This window comes from Molothrus ater, chromosome 5, assembly GCF_012460135.2.
Source record: "Molothrus ater isolate BHLD 08-10-18 breed brown headed cowbird chromosome 5, BPBGC_Mater_1.1, whole genome shotgun sequence".
Classification (NCBI taxonomy): domain Eukaryota; kingdom Metazoa; phylum Chordata; class Aves; order Passeriformes; family Icteridae; genus Molothrus; species Molothrus ater.
The window spans coordinates 52,753,265-52,781,176 of record NC_050482.2 but is presented as its reverse complement, the minus strand read 5'-3'; the positions used below and the strand labels follow the sequence as shown (position 1 = coordinate 52,781,176).

The 27,912-nt window shown below is 42.2% G+C and overlaps 2 protein-coding genes across 7 annotated transcripts in view; one reads left to right on the top strand and one right to left on the bottom strand.

Annotated features, from left to right (window-relative positions):
* Window positions 1–69: 69 nt before the first annotated feature.
* Window positions 70–10,040, top strand: FBXO7 (F-box protein 7). 3 transcript variants are annotated; one of them, XM_036400518.2, is made up of 9 exons: window positions 70–329; window positions 1,673–1,967; window positions 2,924–3,151; window positions 4,466–4,607; window positions 5,066–5,149; window positions 6,255–6,347; window positions 7,290–7,466; window positions 8,136–8,173; window positions 8,526–10,040. In XM_036400518.2, the coding sequence occupies exons 1-9, from the start codon at window positions 214–216 to the stop codon at window positions 8,928–8,930; spliced, it is 1,578 nt and encodes a 525-aa protein (XP_036256411.1). In that variant the 5' UTR covers window positions 70–213; the 3' UTR covers window positions 8,931–10,040. The 3 variants fall into 3 exon arrangements, with proteins under 3 accessions (XP_036256411.1, XP_036256410.1, XP_036256412.1); XM_036400517.2 differs by having other exon boundaries at window positions 70–335; XM_036400519.2 differs by lacking the exon at window positions 70–329 and adding an exon at window positions 560–884.
* SYN3 (synapsin III) overlaps window positions 9,330–27,912 on the bottom strand; it is a 196,199-nt gene continuing 177,616 nt past the window's right edge. For all 4 annotated transcript variants that reach the window (XM_036400515.2, XM_036400512.1, XM_036400516.1 and 1 more), the window contains 4 exons: window positions 23,274–23,408; window positions 18,289–18,373; window positions 16,538–16,835; window positions 9,330–15,043 (listed from right to left, as the gene is read on the bottom strand). In XM_036400515.2, the coding sequence (XP_036256408.1) occupies window positions 14,911–15,043; window positions 16,538–16,835; window positions 18,289–18,373; window positions 23,274–23,408 (651 nt within the window). In that variant the 3' untranslated portion in view covers window positions 9,330–14,910. The remainder of the gene's footprint in view (window positions 15,044–16,537; window positions 16,836–18,288; window positions 18,374–23,273; window positions 23,409–27,912) is intronic.

The window sequence follows — 27,912 nt, the reverse complement described above, 5'->3', positions numbered from 1 at the left end:
GCACGCAGAGACAGCGATTGGGGGCGTGCCGCGAGCCCCGGAGGCGGGGCCGGGGCCGGGCTGAGGCGGTTCCGCGACAACCAAAACAACGGCCCGGCCCGGCAGCCCTTGCGCCCGCGCCCCATCGCCACCTTCCCCGCCGCTGCCGCCCGGCGGGGCCCACTCGGGGCGTGAGGTGGGCGCGGAGACCCCGCCCGTCCCGCTGCCGCCGCCATGAAGCTCCGCGTACGGCTGCAGAAGCGAACGGCGGCCCTGGAGGTGCAGGGGGCGGAGCCAACGCTGGGGGAGTTGCGCGCGCAGCTGCGCCTGGCCCTGCTGCCCGCCTGGGGGTACAGGTAGCGAGCGGAGCGAACCATCGCGAGGGGTGCCGGGGGGAGGCGATGCCACCCGTGCGCGACCCGGGCTGGCGGGGCCGTACCACGCGGCGCGGGGAGAGGGATCTGCCCCAGGCCCCGAGCGCAGTACTGCCCCCTGCCGGGCGGGCGCGGCGCTGCGGCGGCACTGCCCGGCCCGGGGCGCATCCCCGGGATTGACAGCGCCCGGCCCGGCCGCTTTACCCGGCCCACGGCACCGGCTGCCCGGGCTCCTGCCGGGCCTGGGACCCGGGCTGCTTCCTGGCTGGGCGCTGCGGAGCGGGAAAGCAAAACTTCGGCAGTGCTCCGTTGCAAAGTGCGGGTTGCAGCGCGGTTAGAGCTGACTGAGATTTCTGCGCGGCGCTGAAGTTACAAAATGCTGTAGGGTCTCGGTTTTACACTTCTCTCAGGCTTCCTGGACAATCTCAGTTGAAGTTTCATAAACATTTTATCTGTGAAGAACTCACGGCATCCTCCGTAGGAAAATGAATCGCCTGTAAAAGGGGAGCGTTTTCTGATGCTGGCTGAAGGGTTTGTGTCACAAACCTTTAATTCGGTCCGACGTGCTGCTGTTTCACTGGTGATTCACACAGCAGTGTGGGCAGGAGGAATCTGAAGTTACTGCTTGCCTTGCCGCAGTGGGTGTATTTTATAGCTGCTGCTGGGTAGCTGCTTCCCTGCTAACCAGTTTCATTTCTGTTTTTTTTTTTTTGCCTGAAGTGTCTTATCTTATTATCCTCATTTTCAGCTAGCATTCTATAGGACACCTGCTGATCATTGAAATTAATATTTAGCTTGGTGAGAAAGCAAGTTGGTTGAGTCTTCAACACTATTTATTTTTAAATAATCCGAGGCAGTAGTTTATTTAGATCTTGTTTTCCAGCTGTGAAATCTCTTTTGAAGGACACTTACTTGCTTTCCTTCATAACTGTTTTATGACCAATTTCTGTAAATGAAATTTTATTTACCAAACAGCTGCAGCAACTTAAAATGTCCTTTGGCGAGAAACATGGGGGCAATAATTTCATATAATCTTTTCATAATTTCATATAATCTTTTTCCCCTCACTCATATTTCTTTTATATATTGGTAATTAATAGTGGATTAAGCCCTGCGGCACAATACTATTGTAATATGCAGTATGCATTTCTAATTGTAGAATCATAGGATCATGAAGATTGGACAAGATCACCAAGTCCCATCTTTGCCCAATCACCATGAGGCCACCTAAACCACAGCAGCAATTGCCATGTCCAGTGTGTAGCTATCCAGGTGCAGCGAACCATGTTTCCTTACTGCTTTTTAAAATTATTTTGCAGTTCTGATACCACGTTTTCAATAACATTGAACAGAAAAGATGCTCTCACAGAGGATCAGAAGACCTTAGCTTCATATGGGATTGTTTCTGGTGATTTGATATGCTTATTACTAGAAGAGCCAGATGGACAACCCAGCCTACCTCCTCCTCCTGCTACTCCTGCCCCACTTCAGAATGGTCATGAGCCGTCCACCTTGACCCCCAACAACAGTCAGGCCGACAGTGCAAGAGAAGGGCAGAATGAGCAATCTGACAATGAGAAGGCTCAGGTGGAAGTTCAAGAGAGTGGTGAGAGGGTAAGTACATGAGAATTTTTCTGTACAGCACAAGGCAAAAAGGAAGGTGTCCTGTTGTGTCAGTTGCTGTACTATGTAGGAGTGAATTTCTTGGGAATATTTGGTTCCCTATACTTGTCTGATACATGCTCGGTTATTTGAATGGAAATTTGTTTCTGTTCATTGCATATTACTGTGGCACAGAAGAGAGAGAGTGTTTCAGGTTTACAGGAGTATATGTTTTTGCTGGAACATGCACTTAAGGAAGTAAGGATTATGTTTCTTGCCTGCCTCGGTGCCGTCTTCTTGAGGAACCGAGTTTAGATTGGGGCAGATGCAACAGGCAGTGTTGAAGACAGGCTCTTATCTTTTCCCCCTTTCCTGACCCTTACCTTAGGTAAATCTGCTTATAGTTTTCATTCTTCTTTTATTTAATAATGTGTCTGTGTGTAGTTTTGTCAGTTAATTAATAACATGCCATGATTTATAAGAAAGGAAGCTACAATGAAGCCACAGTGTTCCTCAAGTGGCAGCAGATGCATTCCATTGATCGATTTTTTTTTTTCCTCCCCTGCTGTTTAGGCCTGTTGTTTGTTGGCAGCCCAAGTTGGCATTTGGGTTACTTGCCATGCATATTGGCTAAGTTCAAATAAATATTGATACTGTAGTGATTAAGTTATTCCTATGTATGTTGCAAAAATTCTGATGAAGGTTTAATATAGTATGATCACTTTGCCTTCAGTTAGTATATGCAACAAAATGACAGACCCTTTCATGAAGGGTTTGCATTATAAGGATTAAAAACCACAAGGGCTACATATATGACCCCAGTCTCCATCTGGAATGCTAGAAAATGGAGGTATAATGAATCCATACGACTTGTATGGGGAATCAGGCTGGAATAAGCAGCTGTATAATGTTGATGTATATAGAGGTGTAATATTCTGAACAAATATATGCTTTACTTTCCCCTGAAGGCAGGATCCAGCCAAGAATTTCCTTCTAGATTAGTCCCAGAAGATCCTGACCTGGAAGAAAGTACAGGTTCCTATCCCTCTGAACCCATGCTGTGCAGTGAAGCTGCTGATGGTGAAACACCCCATTCCTTAGAGGTGCTCTACCTTTCTGCTGAGTGTACCAGTGCCACTGATGCCTTGATCGTTCTGGTTCATCTTCTCATGATGGAGACAGGCTATGTACCTCAGGTAGGTAGGTGCAGCAGAAACAGAAGTTTCTGAGTCAGTGTGGGGAAGTTGTGGAATATACAAGCTGCATCTGAGGATCTGCTTCTGCCTTTTTATATGTCAGTTTGCTGTAGGGGCTGCTGAAGGATCAGCTTCTCAAAATTCCCAGAAAGTTTTCAGGCTGAAGACTGGAGCAGCTTTTAGAAGAAGAGGCCTGTCCTTGTGTTTCTGTTGGTCCTCAGCCTCACTGGGACCCAGCTGAACCTCCTGCTTCTGCCTTTTACTATAAAGCATGTGAAAATGTGCTTAGATTGTGGCACTTCCCCAAAATACTGCCTTAAGTGTCGGTATCATCTCAATGATATCCTATCAAATGGTATTTAATGAGGTCTAAGTCTGCCAAAAAAGTGTCTCTAATTCCATATTCAACTTAGTGCCAAGTTTGGCTTTGATTGTACTAATCTGTAGAGGTGTCATACTCAAGCGCCAATGGCAGTACATCTGTACGATGTATGGATTCACTTTTCCCCTTTTCATTTGCATTTTATGTTTACTAATACATGGCTGAACATGGAGAAAAAGATCTGGTCTCAGTAAGGTGTTTAAATTCTCATCTTTTTTCTTGCAGTGAGGCTGACTAAGCACATGTGAGTGTCTGGTTGACCAATACCAATTTAATAAATCTGCTAAGTTCATTGTAGCACCATAATTTGAAATACTGTGTAAATAATACATTTGCCACTGTGAATAAAGTTTATGGCAGTGAGCAGACTTGGAGGTATGGAAGATGAATGCTGTGCAGATTTAAGAGGAAAGAAAGAACCTACTTGTGCTTGTGGTTATATTGTATCCCACTCTGATAATCCATCTGAGCTGTTTCATACTGAAATTGAAAGCAAAACTGTTAGTTGAATCAGGTTTTCTAATTAACTGCAAACTATCATTCTTAAAGCCCTGTCAAATATGGTAAGTTCACAGAAAAGGTGCAATAGCTTTTTTTTTGAGCAGCAAATTAATTATGTGCAGGAGTTGTCAGAATGCTGGAATGGATGACAGAATGAAGTATGTGTCTCAAAGAAAGAGGTGTGAGTGTTCACTGAATGTCTGTTCCTATCAGGACAAAAATTACTGAACTTCACTTAGATTTACTGTTAGTTTTGGGGAAAATGGTTATAATCATATATTTTCATGATCACTGAGTCATTAGAACTGATCTAAGAGTTGAATTGCAAGCATCATTCTGCCATTTCCTAACTTCCAATCCTTTTCTCACCCTTCAGCATTGGTACATTGCAAAAGTATGACAGTGTGTTTGTTACCCCTTTACATTTGTAGGGGATAGAAGCCAAGGCAGTCTCCATGCCAGAGAAATGGAGAGGGAATGGTGTTTATAAGCTACAGTACACACATCCCCTTTGTGGAGAAGGTTTTGCTGGTTTGACTTGTGTGCCTCTGGGAGATCTTATTGCTATTAATGGTAAGTCAGTCAAGTCTTCATCCTGGATGCACATTCCTAAGTATCACCATTGTTTAGGAAAACTCAAGTGTGCTTTTGTGTGTTTTGAACTGCACCTTTATTACTTGGGTTGCTGAGGTGCAGAGGATGCCACTTCCTGATGCTGAATACTCTTTTCCAGGCTCTGTGTTGACTGTTTTTTTCCCTGTTGTTGTAAGAGATTAATCCTTAGGAGTTTCAGCTGGCCTTTTCATTGCAATATTGTAGAAATATGTTTGTTGTCTCATTTCATAGGAACTTTGGTACACATTGCCAGACATGAAGGAAGTAGATTTGCTTCAGCTACAATGTTTTGGCTTCTTTTATGTTTTCTGCAAGACTTAAAACTTCCAGACTATGTATTACTTAAGTAATGAAGTGGTCTTTGTTGTCTCTCTGTGTTTTAAATTTTGAAATGTCTTTCTTTCTTTTATTTGTAGCAACATTAAAAATCAACGAAGAGATTAGAAGTGTTAAGAGAATCCAGCTATTGCCATCATCCTTTGTTTGCTTTCAGGACCCAGGTATGCCTGAGCTATGATCTCATAGTAGTAAACTGAAAAGTAAAGAAGAGACACAGTGGGTAAGAATTTGCTTTAGTAGAACACCAAATAGGTACAGAATAGCAAATAAGAATAAAAGTGTGGTTACCATTTAGGTTAGTCATAACTTCTTGGTAAAAGGATTTCAGAGTGTAGCCATTTACTCACATTTTGTTGTTAGAACAAATTGAATTTCTTGGATTAACAATGTAAGGAAAGAACTTGTAAAGCTCAGTTTATCATTTGGCCCATATGCCTGTTATTTATGAGGTCTTAGGCATATGTGCGAATCTCTGGGACAGCAGGTCTGAGTGATATCCCCTTTCTGCCTGGCAGCTCAGAGTTTCAGAGGCTGGTGGTACCTACACTCTTGTTGTGGTACTGTAGTTGTTAAATTCTTTTTGTCAGAAAACATGTGCTGACCACATGTTTTCTGACAAAAAGAAACCATAGTTTCTCCAGAGTGCCAAAATTAGAGTGAAAACTAAGTTGAGGGAGGAGAGAAGGGCAGATCCATGTGGGTCTTTGTGGGCACAGACCTGACCATCCTTATATTCTCTGGAGGATATGAGTTGCTTTACTGGCAGTCCAGGCTGACTCAATTTCCTATGTTCTGTGTAGTCCCTGATGTACAAGTCTAATTGAAAGGTTGTAGAAGAACTAACTGAGTGCTGAAGTGTGTCCAGTATAACACTAAAGTGTTCTTGCTCCTCTTTCTTCAGAGAACAGCATGGAAGAGTACTTCTGTCAGAGAAATGAAGGTTGCAGGCTCTTAGAACATAGATCTGTGTTAGGCAGGAGCTTTGAAGTCTGACAAAGGAAGCTCTGACAGCTTGAGAATCAGTTTGTTTCCAGAAAACTCAAGTCTTTCCCTTAACTGTGCCTTCTAAGGCTGAAGGGAAAGCTTAGCCCAGTCATGGTTTCTAGTGACTGACTTGTTGCAGGATTATTACACTCTAGATGCAGAGCTGCTCCTATCAAGATCACAAGCAGAAAAAAGCTGTGCTAATAAGAAAACTGTAATTCTTATATAATTGTTGTATTATAACCTCTTGAAGTTAAGCTTTTTCCCTCTCTTCTTTGATAGAGAAGGTTGCAGGTGTTTACAAAGACCTTCAGAAATTGTCCCGTCTCTTTAAAGACCAGCTGGTTTACTCTCTCCTAGCTGCTGCCCGACAAGGTGAGAGAAAATATTTGCAATTAAAGATGGTATTTAATTTTTGAGGATGGAAGGAAGGGAGTCAATCTAAAGCCTTGAAGGAAGAATGTTAGAAACAGCTGTTCAGTGATAGGCGTATAAGCAGTAAAAATAAAGTAAAATATACATGCTAAAGAAATCATATTAATCTTTGTAACTCAGAAAATGTTAATATAATTCTGGTTTTAATTTTGATTGCTCTACTCTCACTTCAGAGATGGAAATGGAGTGGCTGTTTTCCATGCATAATGATGAAGAAATCCTACCACAATAATTTTATAGCAGTAGTTCTGTAGTTTTGATCTATTTCTTTGTCAAAACAGAAACATTTATTTTGCAAGTCTGACCTCAGGAATGATCTTACTAGGAACGGTCATTGAGGGCTTGGAGAGGATGGTAGGAAGTAACCCAGGCTGGTGTTTGTGAAGCAGTAGGAACCCAGGCTTTCTCTGCATATTTACTGCCATAAATGGTCTCAGCTTTGTATTCTGAAGACAATGGAATTCCCTCTAGACTTCAGTGCATGAAGATTTTATGTGAAGCATGTGCTCTATATTTGTCTTTTTTGCAGGGTCATGAAATTGGGCAGGTCTTTTTTCCCTCTACTTATTCCTTAGCTCTGTGGCCTATAAGCATAATTTGGTGTGCAATGATTCTTAGGCATAGTGCTCAGTATAAAGTGTCATTTGCCCTATTTTGTGCTCCTCTTAAGTGTAGTTAGAGTTGCAAGAGATCTGTTTTGCAAGGAGTCACATCACAGTAATTGCTCAGAAAAGTGGTGTAACTCAGGCATCAAAGGGAGAGGATGTAAGAGAAAGATTATAATATTCTTTCTTTCTTTTAGGGACTTTGGAGATAGAAGCACTACCTAAGAGATGTCGAGTTTACTGCATTTTTTCTGAACTTTCTTTCTCCTTTCTGTAGCTTTGAACTTGCCAGATGTGTTTGGGTTAGTGGTCCTTCCTCTTGAGCTCAAGCTTCGAATTTTCAGACTTCTGGATGTCCGTTCCCTCATCTCTCTCTCCGCTGTTTGCCGTGATCTCTACACAGCTTCCAATGACCAGCTTCTCTGGAGGTTTATGTATCTGCGGGATTTCCGAGGTAATATTAGGCACATCTTTTTCTCATTATGTTCTCATGTTAACAGAGGGGTTAGTTCTGACAGGCTTTGATAAAAGGCTCCTCAGGCAACCAATAATGATATTGAAACACTGTGAGTAATGCAGTTGTTTGTGATACTAATCAGTGCAGTTGATCAGTGTGTGATTCAGGGGGATGCAGAGTTTTCTACCAAGGAAAATGGTTGGCAGTCTTCTGAGCCATTATTGATGCTCCACATGGTTCATCCCATTGTGTGGTGCAGGCTTTCCTTGTTTTCATCTGTTTCCTTTGCTATCTTGGTGTATTGGCTACTGCAGATATTAGGAAATGGAGGGAAGATATATTCCTGCTTCAATTTCTCACAAGAGAGTTAAGAAACAAAGGTAATCAGGGGAAGTGCTGTCAGAAGGTGAAGGCAGAAATTATGTTTCTGGGATTTCTGTATTTAATAACATTTCATGATCATGCTTTACATGGAATGGGTGTGCAAGTAGATTACCTATCAAATGGACCTGGAGCTTTATATTTTTAAGATACATTATCTTTAGAAAAGGATGTATTGACCAAAAGTGTTTTTCATATCTTGATTATTCTTTGCATTCTGACAAACTGCAGGTATCTGTGGCACAAGATCTGTTGCTTTTCCTAATGCTTTGCTTCTCTTTGTAGATCCTATTGCAAGACCTCGTGACACAGATTGGAAAGAAGTAGGTGGCTTTTTAATATAGTCTCTCTGAGATCAATCTTAGTTTGAGAATTAAGTATAGACTTTGGGAGGCAGTAACTTTGAGTTAAAGTTTAGCTTAGAAGTGTGGTATTCTATGTGTGCATGTTGATCAGACTAGCAGAAAGGAACATCAACAAGTTGTGGTGCATGCTCCATGAGGTTTAGAGATCTTCAGGGGTGCTGTGCCTGGTATTTGGTGGGCAGGGGAATTGCTGGTCTGAGTTTTCAGGCTGGTGAGGAGCATGTCTTTGAGAAGTGCTGTAAAACTGAATGCAGCTGCTGAAGCTGGAACACTTAGAGAGCTTTAAAATGCTTTTTTTTTTTGTCTGCAGCTATACAAGAAAAAGTTGAAGCAGAAGAAGGAAGCTCTGAGATGGAGGCACATGATGCTTCTGCCCCCTATACCTCATCCAATCCCCTTTCATCCCAACCCATTCTACCCTAATCCCTTTCCACCCAACCCATTCCCATCAAATCCAATCTATCCCCCAATGATCATTGGGGGAGAATATGATGAGAGACCAACACTTCCATATGTTGGAGACCCAATTAACTCACTCATTCCTGGCCAGGGAGAAGCACCAGGTCAGTTTCCTCCATTCAGACCACATTTTGACCCCATTGGCTCCCTACCTGGAGCAAACCCCACGCTTCCAGGACGAGTTGGTCCCAGTGAGAGGTTTCCACCTCGACCCAGCCGGGGCCGCCCCATGGACATTCGCCGTGCATTCATTTGATTGCTGCTTTTTCCTGCAGGGAGTTCTGTAGTTACTGAGCTTGCTTTCTAACTGTAGGAGATTGCAAATCCCAGGCACTAACATCTGCCTTCAGATTGTGTCAAGAACATGTGTGCATGGTGATGTCCCAACTGCAGAGGCTGGGTTTGTTTTGTGCTCTGGTAGTGCTGTAATACCTGGCACTTAAGGTCTGTTCCTCAAAGAGCTACGACTTAGAGCAGTTTGTTCTGCTGCCCCCCTCCTTGCCCTTAATCGTCTGTGAAGTGCTACTTAGAGACCAGAATAACGGCCAAATCCTTACTGCATCAGATAAAGAGCACTTTAAATACAAGCCCTCTACTTGTCTGTTTTATTTGAAGAGTTTTACTGCATTGCCAGGATGAAAGGTTTTGTTTAAAATCTACTCAGCTAATTAATAATCTTTATTAACAAAAAAGTTACCACATAGAAAGGATACTGCTGCTGTTATGGTGGATGTGTGTTCATGGAAATTTTTAAAGGTGTTGTTTCCTTTTTCCTTTAATATTTTATTAAGTAAAAAGCGTTTTTGTATTGTTACTTAATGCACAAAGAATACAGCAAAGGGATTTTCTTTACAATGGAAATATTAGAACACAAATTAATTCATTTTACAAACAATTGAGTAAAATCATGCCACAGTGCAACTCAGAAGTCTAAGCAGAAACAGAGCAATTTTACAAAGAATCAGCAGCAAAACTTTTGACTTTGTCCTTGACTTTACAAATAAGGATCTGTAGTACGTGACTGCATCTACTGTGACTAAAAGTGGTGTGAAAATGCATCTGTTCTTCCTATCTGACATACTTAAAGAATTAAATAGGCTGACCTGGTTACAGTGGGGATGGGATCACAACATTATAAGAAGCAGAACGTATTCTGACTTTAGTAAATTCCATTTAGTTCCATTACTTAAGTATCAGATGATAACATGCCAAAAAAAAAAAAAAAAGTGTTGTAGCATGTTATGAGCACCTTTCAAGTGTTGTCTTATTAACTAATGAGCAGCTAACAAGACCACTGGTAAAGTTTCCTGATGAGACCTGCAAACTGATGCTGGAGCTCAATTAAAGGAAGACTGGAATGACTGAACTTTGCTAGAACTTTTAATTTCTTATGTATTTTTTAAGATGATTGATCTCAGTGTTTCTATAAATGTGAATGGTACTAATGGCTGTTGTGACAACTGATACTATTTTCTAAAACTTTTTTGAAATTCCAGCTGTGGAAATGGAGTGACATTTCCTGTTAAATACAAGCTATTTAATCAGTAATTCTTATGTGCTTTTTCAGGTGAGATTTCAGTGGTTCATTTTCTCGTTTTGTATAAATTCAGCTGACATTAGTAAGGTCAGGGAGTTTTGCCAGTGGAAGTAAAATATAATACTTTATTTTGCTGTCAAAAGTTGTATTGCTTCTTTCTTCCTTTTCTTCTTCGCAGAGATAGTTTTCCTTCCTTACCAAGATTAGCCTTAACTTTTAACTTTTTCCTTCTGTGGTTGAATTGCCTTGTTCCAAAAGCATTTTCACCAGTGAAATGTATAGTCAGATCTCTTAGAGTTTGCAGCAATTCTTTATATTCCACTGACTATAAAAAGGAAAAGGTAAATCTACACTGTATTGGTCTTGTACAATTTTGTCCTTGTCATGCTTCAGCAATGCTTCAGTGCTTCAGGAATGCATAAATAATACTCAGATAAGGTTACAGAGCTTTAACTGATAAAATAATTAATAACTTACCTTTTTCCTTTTTTTCCAAGCTATTTCTGGGAACAGTGACAACATAATGCATGTTAGTTAATTTTGTGGTGCCAGTGGTGCTCACATTGCCAATGCCTTGATGACAGTTGCATGGTTTGCCCTGCTGGCGAGCCACGTGCTGCTCTGGAATTGGGCCGTCTTTGCTGAAGACAACCATGAAGTCATACTTCTGCAGGCTGATGCCAGAGGTTCAGTTTATCCTGGATTTTGTCATTGAAATGTTTGGTTTTGAAGTAATGAACTCAGCCCTTTTACACATACACCACTAAGTGACCTGAAGATACTCCTTCCCTTTTTTTGTTGTCCCTCACATTGTAGTAAAGGTGTTGTGAACCAAAGATCAAGAAATCTGACTTAGCTGGAACTGTAAAGTTCCTTATAGAGGAGTTCCTGTTATTCATAAAACAGGGTATCTCAGGACCAACAGTATAAAATTAGAAGACAAAACAGAGGAAATACTTGAAAACTACCTGCTTGTTTTGTTTTGTTTTTTTTTTATTTCCCAGCTCCTAAGTTAAGTGTGTATATCATTGCTGTTGCAAGTGATAAAAGAGAAATCACAAAAGATGAAATGCCTTAAGTTGACCATTCCTTACCTGTACTAATCAGTATCTAGCACTGTAAAGGTTGCTACTGAGTCACTTGGAAATAAGGAACTATTATCCTTGGCTTTTCTATGTATTGTTTTATCTTAATCATGAAACTTCAGGCCAACCAGATGAAGAAGCTGAGCCATGCACAAGGTCTATGAGCCATACACAAGGTCTTACGTACCTGCTTGTGATTATTGGAAGACTGTAAAATACCACTGCATTTACAAGTGGTATTTTGTAAGCAGGACTGCTGTTCTGCTGGACCTTAGCTTGCCTGGGAATGTGTGTTCCATTCCTCTTGAAATACCACACCTAGCTATGACAAGAAAGTCAAGGTGTTCTTCAGTTTGTAGCTAAACAGCAAAATGTAAACTAATTTTCCAGGTGGTGGATATGGTTGGGTGTCGTAGCTGTGTCCCAGCTACTTCTTGGGCTGGACCCAAACACACAAATCTATTCATGTTTCCTGGCTTCCGTGTGAAGAAACTTAAAGCAAATAGGACAAAAGAAGCTTTGACCATGTTCTAGGTGTTCACATCTGTGTGAGAAAGATCCCAAGGTGTGCTGTGGGACTTATGTGCCTTGTGATTTAAATGTAGCTTCTCTTTACCAGTTTTTCTGTTGTTTTCTTACTGCCCCTACAGTTATATTTAGGTACCTAAATGCCTCTTGGGTGTACCTTTGTTTTCCATTCATATAAAAGAAGAATACCCCTTGTATTCTCTCTTCTCTTTTTCTAGAGGGTAGGGATTTTGGAGTAGAAAGCCAGCATCAAAGGTGATAATTTGAAGATGGGATGATGCATTTGTGAATCTCCTGTTAGCACATCTAGTATGTGAGCATCATAGCTGTAGATGGGAAGTGTACTGTTGGAACAGTTATAGGACACAACAGATTTTCATCATTCTAACTTTAGAAATCAACTCACTGCTTTAAAGCACTTCTGTGAATAGAACTGAAGGTGCTTTTTCAGGAACCATGGACTAACTAAATTAAGCTCAGAGTGCCTGTTGTTTGTACTTGATGTTACAACTTAAAGCTAGGCAGTGAGATGCAATTCTGTTTGCTTGTCCCTCAAAAGGCGACAGCTGGGAGCTGTAGGCAAATGAAGAGATTGAGTCACTACTGGGAATGAAGGCTGACAGTGCTGTCCTGTTCCTGTGGTCTGTCAGAGGACAGCCCTGCTGTGTTCAAATGCAGCCTCAGCAAATTACCCAGCTGTTGCACTTTCAGTGATGAACTGCTGTTGATTTATGGGACCATGTCGTACTAGTCACCATTCCTTTTTTGTATATGGTCTATTGGTGAGGGAATCATGGAATTTCAGGGGATAAAGCAATTGAGGGTTCTCCTCAGTAAACTTTCATTTCTGTCTCTGCATCTCTGGTGACCATTCAGAAGGGAAAGGCATAAACCATGCTGAGGGAAGTGTTACAGAAGGAAATCCTCTTCTACATAAAGTGAAGCCTGTTAATCTACTTCTCTTGCCAGTGGGACACTGCTTGCTCAAGGCCATTTCTCACTCTTTTATTGCTCCTGGAGACAACACAGCAGGGACTGGAGTTTTTTTTTCTCAGATGATGACATATATTTATGATGCTACATGGTAAACTGCTTATCAAACCCTGAAGGACAGCACAGAGATGAGGAAAGCAAAACAGAAGACAAACCATCAGAGAATAAGATGGTTCTGTAATACTGAACTTGAGGTATAAATCATTGATCCAGATGAGTCTCTTGAGGGACTTCCAATCTGGAAAAGCTGTGCTGTTATTTGCCATTATATGTGCAAAGGCCTGCTCAGGGGTAGGTCATACAAGGTCCAGATGACTTCATTGGATTTAGATGTTCATTACAGGTGCTGTGCAGGAAGGATTTCCTTGTTTGGCTTTACTCCCACCAGTGAATCATAAGATCCAAGAATCCAAGATGGCTAATGCAGCTGTTGCTTTTGCTGCTTTGGGGATCTCCTTGTTTAAGTGACAGCAAAGATCTGGGCCATTGGCTCAAAAATTTTTTTGACTTACTGACATCCCTGGGCATTCTTAAGTATCATCATGGTGAAGTTGCCAAGGGAAGCACAAAGCCAAGTCTGGCCTCAAAGCTGCATGTTGAGGAAGTGGGATGAGGACTGGCATCTGCATTAGGTGTGTTCCAAACAGACCTCCCAGGGTGCAAGGGGTAGGATCTCAGCTGTTATAAATAGCTAGAAATACATGGATTTACCTAGGATGAGTTTTTTCAATCATGAACACAGGTTGTGTGGGGTTTGTCATGTCCCAGTTCCAGTGTATGTGCACAGACACACACAGCTTCTTTCAGTGTTGCAGGATTAGAGGAAAAGCACACCAGCAAAGATCCATCTCTGTCTTCTCTGGAAGAATAATTCTTGGGAATGGTCAGGGAGAAGTAATACTGATTGTTACTGCTTGGGACAATCCCATATGTGCCCTTCTGTGGCTTGGTGTCTCAGGAAGGACCCAGGTCATCTTATTTGTGAAATGTAATTTTCCAGTTCTATTGCAAGTTTGTCACCTTGCATTCATTTTGCATTCACCCCAGCAAAGTCAGTGGGAATTCAAGGCGGGGGACAGGATTTCACTCCATCTCTCTGTCCATTCAGTATTATGGAACACTCAGCACACAACTATGTGCACTTCATCAGATCTGCTATTAATTAAGCATGTTCCTAAGGGACATATACAGCCAGATGTGACCAAGTCACCAAAGTGCTTGGAGTTTAGCTGGGTTTTGTCTGGAGTTTGTGTGAACTGTGAGTGTGAACTCTGGTGTTTTCAGGGGCAGGGGAAGAAGTTGTTTTTTTGTGTGGAATGCCCATTTCTTAGGTTGTTTTTAAACTAAGGCTACAGGGTTAGAACATGACATTTTTCTCTCAGACCTCGGGAGTCACACGCAGGGGACATAAATGCAAGGCATGAAACAGAGATGTTTTATCTGCTATGAGCAGAATGATCTGGAGTAAAGCAGCAGACCATCTGGCTGACCTGCTTATGTGATCTTTGGTGCTTACTGATGCCTGGTACTGTCTTTATCTTGAACGTAGTTTTGCTCTGAAAAGTGACCTTTTAAGAAGTTGCTATAATGAAATTCCACAGTTCACTGGATGCTCAAGCATGCTCACTTTGTTGGTCAATGGATACTTATTCTTGACTCTGCCTTTGCATGGGTGTTTCTGAAAGAAGCCTAATTTTTTTTAGCTTGATCTTAACAAGAATTCAGTAATTGGAAGTTAACAATTGTATTGACTATATACAAATTAAAATAAAACCTAGTTTGCACTGTCATAACTGTGTTGACTCCACAGAGGTTAGCAAGAGTAAAATTTGCTTTACAACTCAGTCATTTGAACAGATATTATTCTGATTATGCACAAAACCCAATGAAATACTGACACTTTTATACAGTCACTTTTCAGATCATTATTTGAATATTTTCTTTGTATTAAAACAACTATAGTTCTCTAAATTCCCTTTACCCAGGTGTTAGTTGTAAATCGCTGGGTTCACTGACTGTATTCCAGGATGACATCAGGTATGACATAATGTAGAGTGAGGGCTGACAAAAGCACAGATCCAGCTGCAGGACTGTTAATCAGAAAACAGGCTAGCAAATGATTTCCTCAGGTTGCGGATGGTCTCAGCTTTTGCTTCATCTTCAGTGGCATTTCCTCGCTGAGATGACTCAGGTATGCTGAAGTTGTTTGTCAGGGACTGCGATTTGCTGAAAGGGAAAACAGAGTTCAGTCTCAGCAGGAGAAGGTGGGAATTCAAAGCTGGTTACTCAAGCTTAGTGTTTCATCACAAAAACAAATGCTAGGGTAAAAAGATAGGTTGGCATGGAAAATATCCATGTGCTAAGATATCCAGGAATGGGGGAGGTGGGACAGAATGAGGCATGGGCAAATGGCTCAGTCCAAACTGGTAGGTGTTGATAAAAACATCTGACTAGAAGTATGCAGTTGCTATTTGGTGAGGCTGTTGTGAGACACCCTGAAGTAATTTCACTACTAATACAGAAGAAGAGATTAATATTGGGGGTCACCTGTCTTTCATCAGCCTTACCAGTAATGATGGTCTTGGCCTTTCAGCTGTGAGAGCCCAAGAGGCTGGGTAAGTTGGTATCCAGATCCCCGGCAATGTGTGCTGTTTCCTGCCCTCGCCAGCCTGTCTGCTCTGACTGTCAACTCTCTAATGCAGGTCTTTGGGTTGACCACACTGCTCCTGCTGGCTGTGTATCTGCTAGTGATCAAGTTCAGATCAGGATGAGCTTTTGAAGTAAATGTCCCAGTTTTCCCTGCTACCATGCTTAGTTTCTTCTGATCAGTAATCGGTATCCAGCACAAAACTAGACTGGAAAAAGTATCTGAAATATGTATAGTGTGTAGACTGCATCCTTAGCAAACCAACAGTTTGATCCTTAAGTACATCTCTTTTAGCATATCTTGCTTGTGTAAACATGATCACTGAAAGCTTGTTCTAGAACATCGCTCCTCTGCTTCTCAGAAATTGTCCTCTTATTCCTAGCCTATGTTTTATTCTGGCCTGTTCATACCAATTTTCTTGTGCTAACTTTTTGTCAGCGTCAGACCTTTTTTTGGTCAGTTTTCCTGTCATGGCGCCAGCTAGATATTCTCCACACAGGGTGACAACAAAAGCTGCTTCCAAAGATCCACAACAGTTCAGCAGTGTGCTCTGCTCCAGAAGAGTGCTTCCACATACAGTCACCATCTGGAATTTTATATACATGAATAGGGCCATGTCCCCCTGTCTTCCCAGCCTTTTTGTTACCAAATGCAAAAAGAATCTTTGTGGCTCCTGCACTTAGGAAATAGTGAAGGAATAACCCCTGGTGAGCTTTCTGGCCAATGCTGTGCTGTTTGCAGCCTGGGAGGATTATACACCCTGCTGGGAAGGTGGTGGCTCTGTTGATATGGCCGGGGTAGAGCACATGAACACTGAGCACATGAACAAGAGGAAGAATGTGAAATCTTTGTGATGTCAAATACAACCTGGTTTTCCTGACAACAGGTCACTGGTGCGCTGTTATGCCAAGGGATACACATTTACCTTTGAAGTCACTCACAGTTGTGCAGGCCTTTGTCCCTGGGGACTGCTGCTTGACAACAGGTGATATATTCTCCACGTCATCTCAGGATACTTTCTGGACAGCCTTATTCTAATATCTACAGATACTATGAGTCTGTCAAAGACTTACTTCAGGTGTGGGTGTGGGGTGGTTTGCTGCTTGGACATTTCCGTGGGGCTCGGCTGGCTGGGAGCCCGGCCTTGGGCAGGAGGCCGAGGCTGCTGTGGAGGGAACGTGCCTGCCTTGGAGGCCTGGACTGGAGAGGAGCCAGTTGCTGATCGGATTTGCTGTGGAGATCCAGGTGACCTTTGCTGCTGAGGGGAAGTGGACTGGGGACTCTGGGGCTGCTGTCCTTGAGGAGACAGCCGCTGCTGTGGGGGTGGGTTTGTTCGGGAAGGCTGAGATCCTTGTGGCTGGCGTGGTCCACCTGAAAGGGACATGTAGACATAAACATGAGGAAGTGCATGTGGTGGGCAACAAGCATGGAACATCTCTATGGAAGGATGGGTTTTGCTAAGAGGAGAGACTCTTTGGAGTAGTTAATGGAGAAGAATATGGCAAATACTCTCTTACAGGCTTAAAATTGGTGTGATTTCCTTCTCTCTAGGGTTGTCCATTTCTCTACCTTCTTCAGCACTAAAGAAATTTCTCCGCTCTCCCCAAAGGGAGTCACTTCAACCTGCCTTACTCTTCATGTATCTGGTGTTTCTTATCCTTGGTGAGCACTTCCTGCTTGGGTAAGGAAGAGTCACTGGAGAAGCAACTGTGTGGGTAATGTAAGCTGACCCTGCTGGTTTGGGTTAGCAGTCCCTTCACGGGCCCAGCAGTTTGATGTGAGACATTCCATCCTATTCCTACCCTCTGTTCCAGAACCATCACCCAATGCCTTCAGTTGCTTTGGCAGCAGGCTCTCAGAACTGAAGAGGATGTGGAAAACAATTGGACATGACATGAGAAATTGCTGGACAAGACAGATAATACTGTGAGAACTTGACAAAAGTTATAGATAGTGTTGTGAGGTCTGGCTGGATTTCACAGCTGGTCAGGGGAGTTATGTGAGAAAAAGTTTACAGAGAATTGAAGGGGAGTACTGGAGACAGATGGAGAGTAGTATCCTGCAAGGCCAACAGCTCATATCAGTAATAGTATGGAATGCCAAGATTACATAGAAATGCTCAATTTTGGATGCAGCAAAACAATGACCAATGAGGAAAAGATAATTAGAGGAGGATGTTAATTTGGTAGAAGGTTGAAATGGAGAAAGGAAGGGAAGGTGGCAAAAATGAGGGTCTAATGAGTTATGTGAATTGAGTGGTTGGTGTGATCTGGCTACCCATGGGGTAGCCCTGTGCTTCATCACCTCAGTGTACATCAGGACAATAAGCCAAACTTCTTGTTCTGACCAAGCCACATAAGTCAGAACTGCTTCTGCTGTCAGGAGGAGCTGGAGGTGTGCTCTTGCTGACATGGGAGCTCCTGGACAGATGGATCAATGATCCTGGCATTGCAACGTTGCTGTCTGTTCCAAGCCTGACAACACTAGCATCTTCTTATCAATTCTTAACACTTGTAACTGAACAGCTTTGTGCAAACACAATATACTCTGTGCCCAGAATCCTGCTCCAGTGCCAGTTCAAGTGGCCTTGTTTTGCTGAGCCAAGTCCTACCAGTGGTATCAACTGGATCTATATCAAATTTTCATCGCACTTTCTAAGCTTCTGTGGAATATGACAGTATTTGCTTTAATAGTACACTGAATTTGCTGCCTGCTTGGCAGTGAATTGGAAAATGAACAAAACCTTTATCCTGATACCTTTTATTTAGAAGGCAAACTGATATGACTCAGAGTCACCACTGACATGGGAATCAGAGAACTGTACCTTGTGGAGGAGGCCGTGGTTGTGACAGTTGTCCAAGTGGAGGTCCAGTCTGAGATTTCATTGACACAGGCTGAGCTTGTGGAGGCTAGAGGGAAAAAAAGCCAGTCCAGTTAATACAGTGTCCCTAAAGACAAGCCCTGAGGTAATACAGGAACTGTAGAGTCATGAAGTCTTCCTTAAATACACTCACACACATACAGCATCTGGCTGGTAAAATCTCATGGGACTAAAATGGAGAGGTGAGTCAAAAAGAGCATAGAAGTTGTTTGCTCTCAGGGAATAACAATGAAATGAAAATTTAGAATGTTTTTAGGCAATCAGGAATTACCAAAGTATCTGGCCTGAGGGATTCTCTCAGTCCCATCTCCTATTTTGGACAGTTGCCAGCACCAGATGTTCCAAAGGAAGGAGGGATGAACCATGGAAATGTCTATGGAGTAATCATCTCTGTACCCTGAGGGGTCTCCTCTTGATTACTAATAAGCATGGGTCAGCTTCAGCCCTGAAACACGAAGCTTATTATCTGCCCCACAAAATCTTTGCAACAGTTTCAGATATTTTGTTTTGATATTTATGTCCCTTTGAGTCATGCTCACCTTTCAGCCTCATTGTCTTTCCCATTTCTTATCCCTCTTGCTTTGTTCTGAGTTTTGAGACTAGTTCTTACAACCTGCCCATGCTAGGCCATTCATTATTTTGCAAACCTTCACTGCCTTCTCTCTCATTTACCTCCTTTCTAAAGCCAAGAGACTTTAGAATCCCTCCAGTCCCTCCATGGGAATATTTCCAAGCCCCTAATTGTTTTCATCACCAACTTCTCTTTCCCAGCTTTGTAATTTCTCCTGCAGATGCCAGAGATGGGTCTGCTTATATTTTTCCAGATGAAGCAATATCTGGGTTCTCTGTATACATTGCCAGTTCATTTTTCCTGCATCCTAATTTCCTGCTTTTCCCTTGTCAACACAACCATAGGCTGAGCAATGGTTTTCATTAGCCTGTATGCAACAAAGTATTTCACAAGGGAATGGCTGGTGCCACTTGAAAGTTCTGCACATTGTTTATGCTCTCCCTCTCTCTACCCCCAGCTTTGCTTACCCTTCAGTCTTCCATATGGAGTTTCATTTGCTGTTGTGGTGACTGAACATACATAGCTCTGTCAGATGTTCTTCACTGCCATCCTTGGTCCTGACTAATGCAAATAATATGGTGCCATCTGCTCTTTCTTCTCTCTCACTGTTTAATCTTTTTGACAGATATTTTAATAAACAGATTAAGCAATGCAGAGCTGCTGCACAAAGGGCTGGTCCAAAGTTAACAAAAGTCTGAGTAAGCCTATTGCACAAAATTGTTTATGAAAACCAGGAAAGCTGGAGACAGGCTGGTACATGCTGGATTATTTACATGCAGAACATCATGATAAAAGGGTCTTCAAGGCTCCTGGAAGGTCAGAAGAATGAGCTAAGTGGTTCTGGAAATGTGAAGAAATGTTTCATAGTTGGAAATATTGAAATTAGTTTCAACTGACTAGCATAAATGTGATGAAGTTGCCAGTCCATCTTTTGCACTATTTACCTGGGACTTGCAAATGGACAGGGAAGGAAAATCTGGGAATTTTCCATTCATGGCTTCTAGCCCTACATAGCTTGGGAACTAAACCTTGCTTTGGTGTTGATGGAAATTACCTGTTCTGATGCTGGGAGATGTCTTGATTATACCAGGCAAAGAAAAGGAATTGGATCTCCTATTAACATCTACAGTTTCTCCCTACAGTCAACCAAGGCATCTCAGAAATAAAGGCAAAACAGGTTTTTGAGGCTGAGAGATGAAGGGGTGAGGGCCAGCCCAAGGTCTTCTGGTGGAAGTCAGAGAGGCAAGGACAGAACCACATTGTAGCCATGGCAGCGGATTTCATGTTGAAGGCATGAAAGCAAACTTGTCATTAACATCCTGTCCTGGGCTCAACCAACCCATTTATCAACATGGCCAGGTGCAGTATCCTTGAAATATCCCCTCTGCTAACTGTTCGCAAGAATTAAAATCTCTAACATCTATATCTGAGGTCAGCTTCTGCTACACAATCAAACTTTACCTTTTAGCCCCTCCATGCTTTCTTTTACAGCTTGTCTGTTACCTTGCCTAAGGCTTTTTGACTAGCTACATCATTCTGACTGCCTGTTTTCTACCACTTCATGAAAGTATTCCCAAAGAAATGAAAGGAAAAGAATCGAAAAGAAATTAACGGGACATTTTTTTCTTCTTCTTTGCAAAAAAAAAATCATGTGGTAAATGCCCTGACCTGTGGTTTCTGCTGATTTATTTATTCTTCTGTATTCTTCTTTAAATTATCATTTGAGATAATTCATAAAGTCTATGACTTACATGTCTAAATTTTTCTACATTACTCTTACAGCTTTCAAACCACATATTTTGCATTTGTTTTACACCAGTCCTCTGGAGCAGTAACTATTTCTAATGATATTGCACAGTTTTTTTGGCAGCTTAGTCACTTCCCAAATTCAGTTCATTGGATGTAGCCATCTGGAATTGGGGGCTTAATTTTTTTAAAATATCAGTCATCACTGACTTAATAACTGTTTTTCTTCTTTTCTGTGTCATTCTGATCAGGAAAAACTATAATGAGGTAAAGAAGTTCCCCACTTTCAGCAATTACATTTACTAGAGTCACAATGCTGTCACTGTTGTCTTCTTTTCCTCCCTAAAATTTGGATGATCCATAGAGCCCACCAATTGTTTGGTAGGGTTCCATTTTCTGAAGAATTCAAAGAACTTTTTTCATTCTTTCCTCTATCTGCTCCTTGAAATTAATTTCTATCCTTTTTACATTTCCTTTTATTACTTGTAGGATGCCACATAAAGGTCTTCTTAAATGTCAGATTTCCAAATTGGAAAGACTTTTTTCCCTGTTTGTCTTAAATTTCCTATCTGTAATTTAATTCTACAAGTTTATTTCTCACATTCTTTGTTCAGGAGCAGATCAGAAATGTATATATGCATTCTGGAAAACAGTGGTCTCTCAAATAGCATCTCTACAGTTTTACTGCTAGGGAATGGATTAATTCTCTTTTCTCATGCTTGTGTCATACCCTTACTTTTTGATATCACATTTGTCCCTTGGACATTAAATCTAATTGTACACACTCACTATCTGACTTTGTACCTGGATGTTTCTTATGGCAAAGTCAAGGTGTTTTTACCTCCTCCTGAATTGCTGTTCCCCTGTGATATTTGACTTGCTTCTTGATAGCTGAAGTCTCACATTGTTGTGACTCATTACTTTTCCATCTCTGTCAATTCTGTGCACTCAGTTTCATAATTTCTCAGGATTTTTTAATCCAGAGACTAGTATAGAGAGGTCCAATAATAAGTATAGGTATTCTATTCATACCCATAGGACTATGTATTCAGTACTGCTGCCTTTATATTCAGAATTGCTCTTTGTATTCCTTCTGTGGAAGTCTTCATCTGCAGCAGTAGTTCTGCATCTTAGCAGCCTCATATTTAATTCTTTCTCCCTGGACACTTCTAACTGTTATAACATTATGTTAGTAATGCAGCATGTACAATTTTTTTGATGTTTGTGGCACCAAGCCCTTTCTCTATTGTAAAACACTCTAGTTAACATGTTTGTGGGTTTAGTTTTTTTGATTATATATACAGGTAATTCTAGGTTTTATTCCCAATGAAGACCCTTTTCTTATTTGACTCTACTATTTGACACCCTATCCCTTCAAGATTTATTTTGTTCTTGTTTTTGCCTTAGTTTAGGTCTGCTGTAATCCAATCCAATCCTGTATCAGTATATTACAGACATGGAAAACAGATGCATCTGTCCATGTTCTCAGTTTCTGTTGGCTTGCCCTTTTCTCTTTGTTCATGCACTCTATATCTTGGCTATTTCAAATGGTAGTTCTTGATTCCACTTTGTAAATGCTATCTCTTCTGCATCACTTTCCCTGCTTCAAAGCATTTTCAGTGTCTATTAAATGTTTACTCCTTCACTCTAGCTAAAACTTGGAGCTGCTCCGAATACCCTTCGTGCTGGGTCCTGGTTTAGCAGGAATAGACTGTCATATGACAAAGGCAGAGCACCATAAAGTGCCTTCTCCCATTTTATTGTCTCAAGTGGAAATGAAAATTCTACCAGTGTATTGCAATCAGGTTTGTCCCTCAACTTTTTACTCTCTTGTCTCTTCTGTTGTACAGATTTGTTGTCCTAAAACCTTCACACTTGGCTCTCCGTTAGGTACTGAAAGAGGTGCAGCAAGTATACCTGGATACTCAGGTTCTGTTCTGGGGTGTTTCATTTATATTTAACTGCCTCTGGGAAATGTGGTAGTAAAATTAGATGCATTTGATACTCAAAATGGATGTACACAAGAAGAACTAAGGGGCCAGTTTAAATGCAAAAGTAACAGGTTCTTATATGAGTTCAGCTTTAGTAAAGCCTCCCCCGATGAAGGTGGCAAAGGACATCTCTGAAGAAGAAACTGCAGTAAGGAATGGAACAAATCTTGCTGGAGATTCCCACTTTCTGTTCTTGAAAGCAGAACAGGGATGCAAAAACTGGAATGAAACCTATCCTGAGGGATGGTATTAGACAGAAATGAAACTGGGTTGTGGAAAGATTTGTAGAAAATTCTGGGTATTAGAAGTACCTCTAAAAATGCCTGTCTTCAGTGTGAATCAGTGAGTTTAGCAAGTCAGAATGTCTAGATGCATGGACATGCTACTGGTGTGATGTCATATTTATCTGGAAGGAGAGTAAGGGAGAGAGATGTGCTCCTTAGGGGTGCCCACTTCAAAGAGCCTGTGAGAGTCTCCTTTGGAAGAGCAGGAGTGAGTCTGTTCAATACACTCCCACATGGGACTGTTCAACTCTCTGAGATGTGTGACTGCTTGACACAGTGAGGAGACAGAAAGAAAGAAGGTCAGGGAAATAACTTGCTCACTAGGTTCACTCATACCCAAGGCCTCAGCGGTGACGGTGTAGATCCAGCAGTGGCGACAAGCTGAGTCATTTTGGAAACAACCAGATCAGCTATAAGTTGTCTGTCCTCTTCTATGTGCTCCCCAATCAGGGGCATTGAGCTGTCCATCACCTGCCACAGGAGGCAAAAACAACAGTTAGTAAGGTGGTTTCCTGCTGGCAGATGCCTGTTTCAACTCACCTCTTACATGAACCTGTTTTGTGTCTGCACATCCTTGTCAGTATCTACAGTCACCACTCTCCTCATGATGAAACATGCTTGACTTTTCCAGGTGTGGGATTTCGCTTAGGGTTTTTTGGAAATGTGCTTCCCCCAACTCTCCATCTTCCTTCCCTTCACAACTTGGGAGCCAAGCCAAGACCTATGGTGGCTGGAAGCTTTCTATATTGACTTAATACAAATTTTCTCCTTCACATGTCCCGAGGAGATGCGTCTGATGGATAAGGTCTGGCATTATCCCACAGTACTTGGGGGTGACATTGCAATTTAAATGGCCACAGGAGAAGAGAAACAACATGTACTGAAGCCTGAGGAGATGAGAGCAACAGGGACTGGAGGAAACCAGGAAACATTTGGGATTAATGAACACAAAGCACTGCACCCTGAGAGGGAAAATAAACACCACAGATGTGTAATGAATAGGATGTCACCAAACCGGCACCAAGTGCAGGAAAATAAACTTGGTTTCTGCTTGTCTTCTTGATAATGCTGTGATACAATTGCTGCCCAAGCAAGTTCTACAAATCTACTGGGGAAAACTGGGAAGCAAGACTGCGGGGATGGGGGAAGGAAAACTGTCAAAGGATCTTTGAGGAAAGAAATGGCCTCACAACAATAATACTGAAAGCACAGCAGACCCTCATCTGTATAGCGGCCCTGAACATGATTTTCAACAGTTCATCATAAATCAAGTGTTTTGCAAACATTCGCTACATCCCACAGGAAGAACTGTACTCTGATGAAGTTAGGATTCAGCTGGAGTAAATATAATAGTACCAAAATATCAGGGAAGAGTTTATTTTATTTTGCTTTTATTTTTAAAGCAAACATTAAAATCCCTGGAAATGCAAAGTTGAAGGTTGAATTGCTCAAGAAAGGCACTGACTCAATGCTCAGATAATAATTGGAAGTGCACTCCACCCTGGCAGGGCCGCAAGAGGGAGGGAAATGGAAAATTTTGCACCTCTTTTTTTAGATTTAAAGTAGAGGAAATCAGTGAGGTGAGTTCACTGAGTTTGTATTCTGCTCTTTTCATGCAGCATAATGGTTTTGTTTAATTTCTACAGGTGTCTTCTATGAACACTAGAAAAGCTACCTAGAAAGGTTTAACTAAGCTATCAGTTAGTGCATGGAAAGGGGGTTGATGTTTATATCCATGGCCTACTTGGCCCAGGGGGCAAAAGGAGAAGGTTAGAAAATTATATGTCAGCGTTTGGCTAAATACACAAGGTGGCTTTTCCTTCCACTATCTACTTAGCTGTTCTTCCATTGAGAAATGAGGTGAGGAATGTGATGCTTCCTAACAGTGTCAGGGGATGGTAAATTAGCCAGGGGGGCCCTCCAGCAGGTCCCTGCGCAGGTTTCCCTTCTTTCCACTCCTATCTTAAAAGGAAATGTGGCAATTACAGTTCCCGAGAGAGAAGCGGTCTCCCGTGTCCCCGCACGGTGCGGTGCGAGGGCCCGTGTGGCCACTAGATGATGCCGTGTGACCACTGGATGATGCCCTCACCCTGCCTAGCGTCAGGCGAGCCGCGCTCCCGGCTCCCCGGGAGTCACCGAGACACGGCTCTGCTCAAAACACCCCGAACCCCGCTTGTCATAGACGCATAGAATGGTTTGGGCTGGAAGAAAACTGTAAAGGCTGTCCAGTCCAATACCCCTGCTATGAGCTAAGACATCTTCAACTAGATCAGATTCCTCTCGAGCCCCATCCAGCCTGACCTTGAACGTCTCCACAGATGGGGCATCCACCACTATCTGCACAGTAAAAATGTTCTTCCTTACATATAGGCGGAATGTACCATCTTTTAGTTTAAAATCACTATCATTTGTCCTGTTGCAACAGACCCTGCTAAAAGGTTTGTCCTTTTCTTATGGGCCCCCTTTACATACTGGAAGGTGCTATGAGATCTGCCCTGATCCTTCTCTTCTCCAGGCTGAACAACCACAGCTGTTTTGGGAGCTGTCTTCATAGGAGAGATGCTCCAGCACTTTAACATCTTCATGACCCTCCTCTGAATCTGCTCCAAAAGGTCCATTTTTTTCCCTGTGCTGAGAACCCCAGAGCTGATTTCCCTATCTCAAGGATTGCTTTTTCCTCTTTCTGTGGCTGCAGTGGCATAAGAGGAAGATGGTGCTTTATAAACCAAAGGCTCTGGGGGGAGCGAGCCCTGGAGCAAGTTCCACCTGAACCAGTGAAGACACACCAGGGATGAGGCTATCTGATGCCCTGATGTGTAGTATCTGGCAGGGGAATGTGAGATTTGGGAAACAGCAAATACAGGAGCTGTCATGAACAAACACATGCACAAGGGAAGACCTTTGAAAATGGCAGTGATTTCTGACATCAGCTGGTTGCCACTGAACTGAAAAGAATCACGAGATGTCACCTTGCCTGTCCTCCAGGAAGGGTCAATTGGTCTAGAACTGGGCAGATACAAATGCTAATACTGAATAAATCAACTGGCTGAAAGGAATATGTGAATTACAGACAGACTGCACTCATCCCTTCCCGGGCGATCACAGAACAGCTGGGCAAGGAAAGAAGATGTCAGCACATATGGACCCAGCCTTTGTAGCTGCCCAAGGTCAGAGGCTGCTCCTGGTGCAGCTGCTGCTGCCTGATAAGGTGAATGAGGGGTGAAGAAAAAGTGCCCAGGCAAAGAGACTCAGAAAAAGATCATCCTGTTTCTCCCTATGTGCCTGTATGATGCTGAAGCCTGGGCTTGTGTTTTTACACTCTGATGTGCAAGAGTGGAGTGTTAGGTGATTTCGAGGAAGGAAGGAAGGAAGGAAGGAAGGAAGGAAGGAAGGAAGGAAGGAAGGAAGGAAGGAAGGAAGGAAGGAAGGAAGGAAGGAAGGAAGGAAGGAAGGAAGGAAGGAAGGAAGGAAGGAAGGAAGGAAGGAAGGAAGGAAGGAAGGAAGGAAGGAAGGAAAATGATGATTTGACATATTAAAACAAATTATAGGCACTGCTGAAGGGATGAGCAGGGCTCCTTGCAGGGCAGCAAGGAGCATGTCTAGTAAAATAGCTTAGTAGTCAGGGCTTATCTTATTCTTCCAGGAGGAAGAATAAACCACATGGATCATTTTTCTTGCCCTCTGCTTGCTTCATATTTTTTATCTTAGCAGAGATGTAGAAATGGGCTATATTACAAAAGAAGAAAAAAAAAAAAAAAAAAAAAAGAGAGGAATTTACCAGCATTAACTGCTAAATTCACAATCTGTTTCAATATGAGCCATGAAAATGGTACATAAGTGTGTAATGCTCTGAAGGCAGAAATGTAACAGATTCTGCTGTTTGTCATGGGAAAAGAAAAGAAGGTGAAGTTCAACTAAGAGCAAATACCATGTGTGCAAGATTACTCTTGTGCTGTTGATAACTCATCTGTCTTAATCTAATTTATTTTGCAACGAACCACTGTGATAAGTCTCAGTTCATAGCACTCCCCACTACTTCTGTGAATCTTTCCTGAAGAACTACTTTGTGAAAATTAATTACTGCCTGCAACTGCATTATGCAAATTCCTTGTTTGTTCAGCCCAATTAGGCATGCTTTCTTGTAAAGTATCATAGCACACTATTCCTTCTTACCAAGAAAATACAACTGTCACTTTGTCAAATAACTTTTTTCTCCCACTATCAAAAGAAAAAAGCAAAACAAAGGATCAGTTTCAGACCAATAAAAGTACCCCAGGAAGTTGGCTGGGGGCAATTAATTACTTGTCAACATCTCCCTCAGATCTGCATAAAAAGTTACCTGTTTGGCTTTGCTCTGCTCCTTATATTGCACTCCTTTCCCAACAACATCATCAGCCTGGCATCTGAATGCCTGCTAGATATTGGTATATCAGGCCTGCTCAATCAGGTTCTCTCCACTGTGGTAATTCAGCATGACCCATCTGAAACTATATAGTGTTTCTTCTGATTTGTGTTGTATTGGATGTGTTGCTGCTTACCTTGGTCACAGAGAGAGGAGCACAAGCGTGCATTTCTCTGTGTGTGAGCTGATAATGGCTGTTAGAGTACAGATGTGCTTTTCACCAGTCAGTCACACACAGTGGCAGATGTGAAAACCCAGAGGCATACCCAGACAGAGCCATATAATCTTTAAGCCCAGAACTAGCAGTGTGTGCACGTACATAGGCTTATGTGCAAGAATATATGTAGGGATATGAAAACCACATATCATGTCTAACCATGTGTGGACACACTCCAAATGCCCTTACAGTTGTCTCTAGCAAGGCTGCTTTCTTGCTCTTTCTTTCCCAGCTGCAGGGGCATAGAGATTTAAAAGTGCACAGCAGGGAAACAGTCTGCTCTAGGGGATGCTCCTCTAGGTGCTGATGAATTGCATACTGGAGCAGACCCATTAGCCTGGCCCTATCAATTCAGG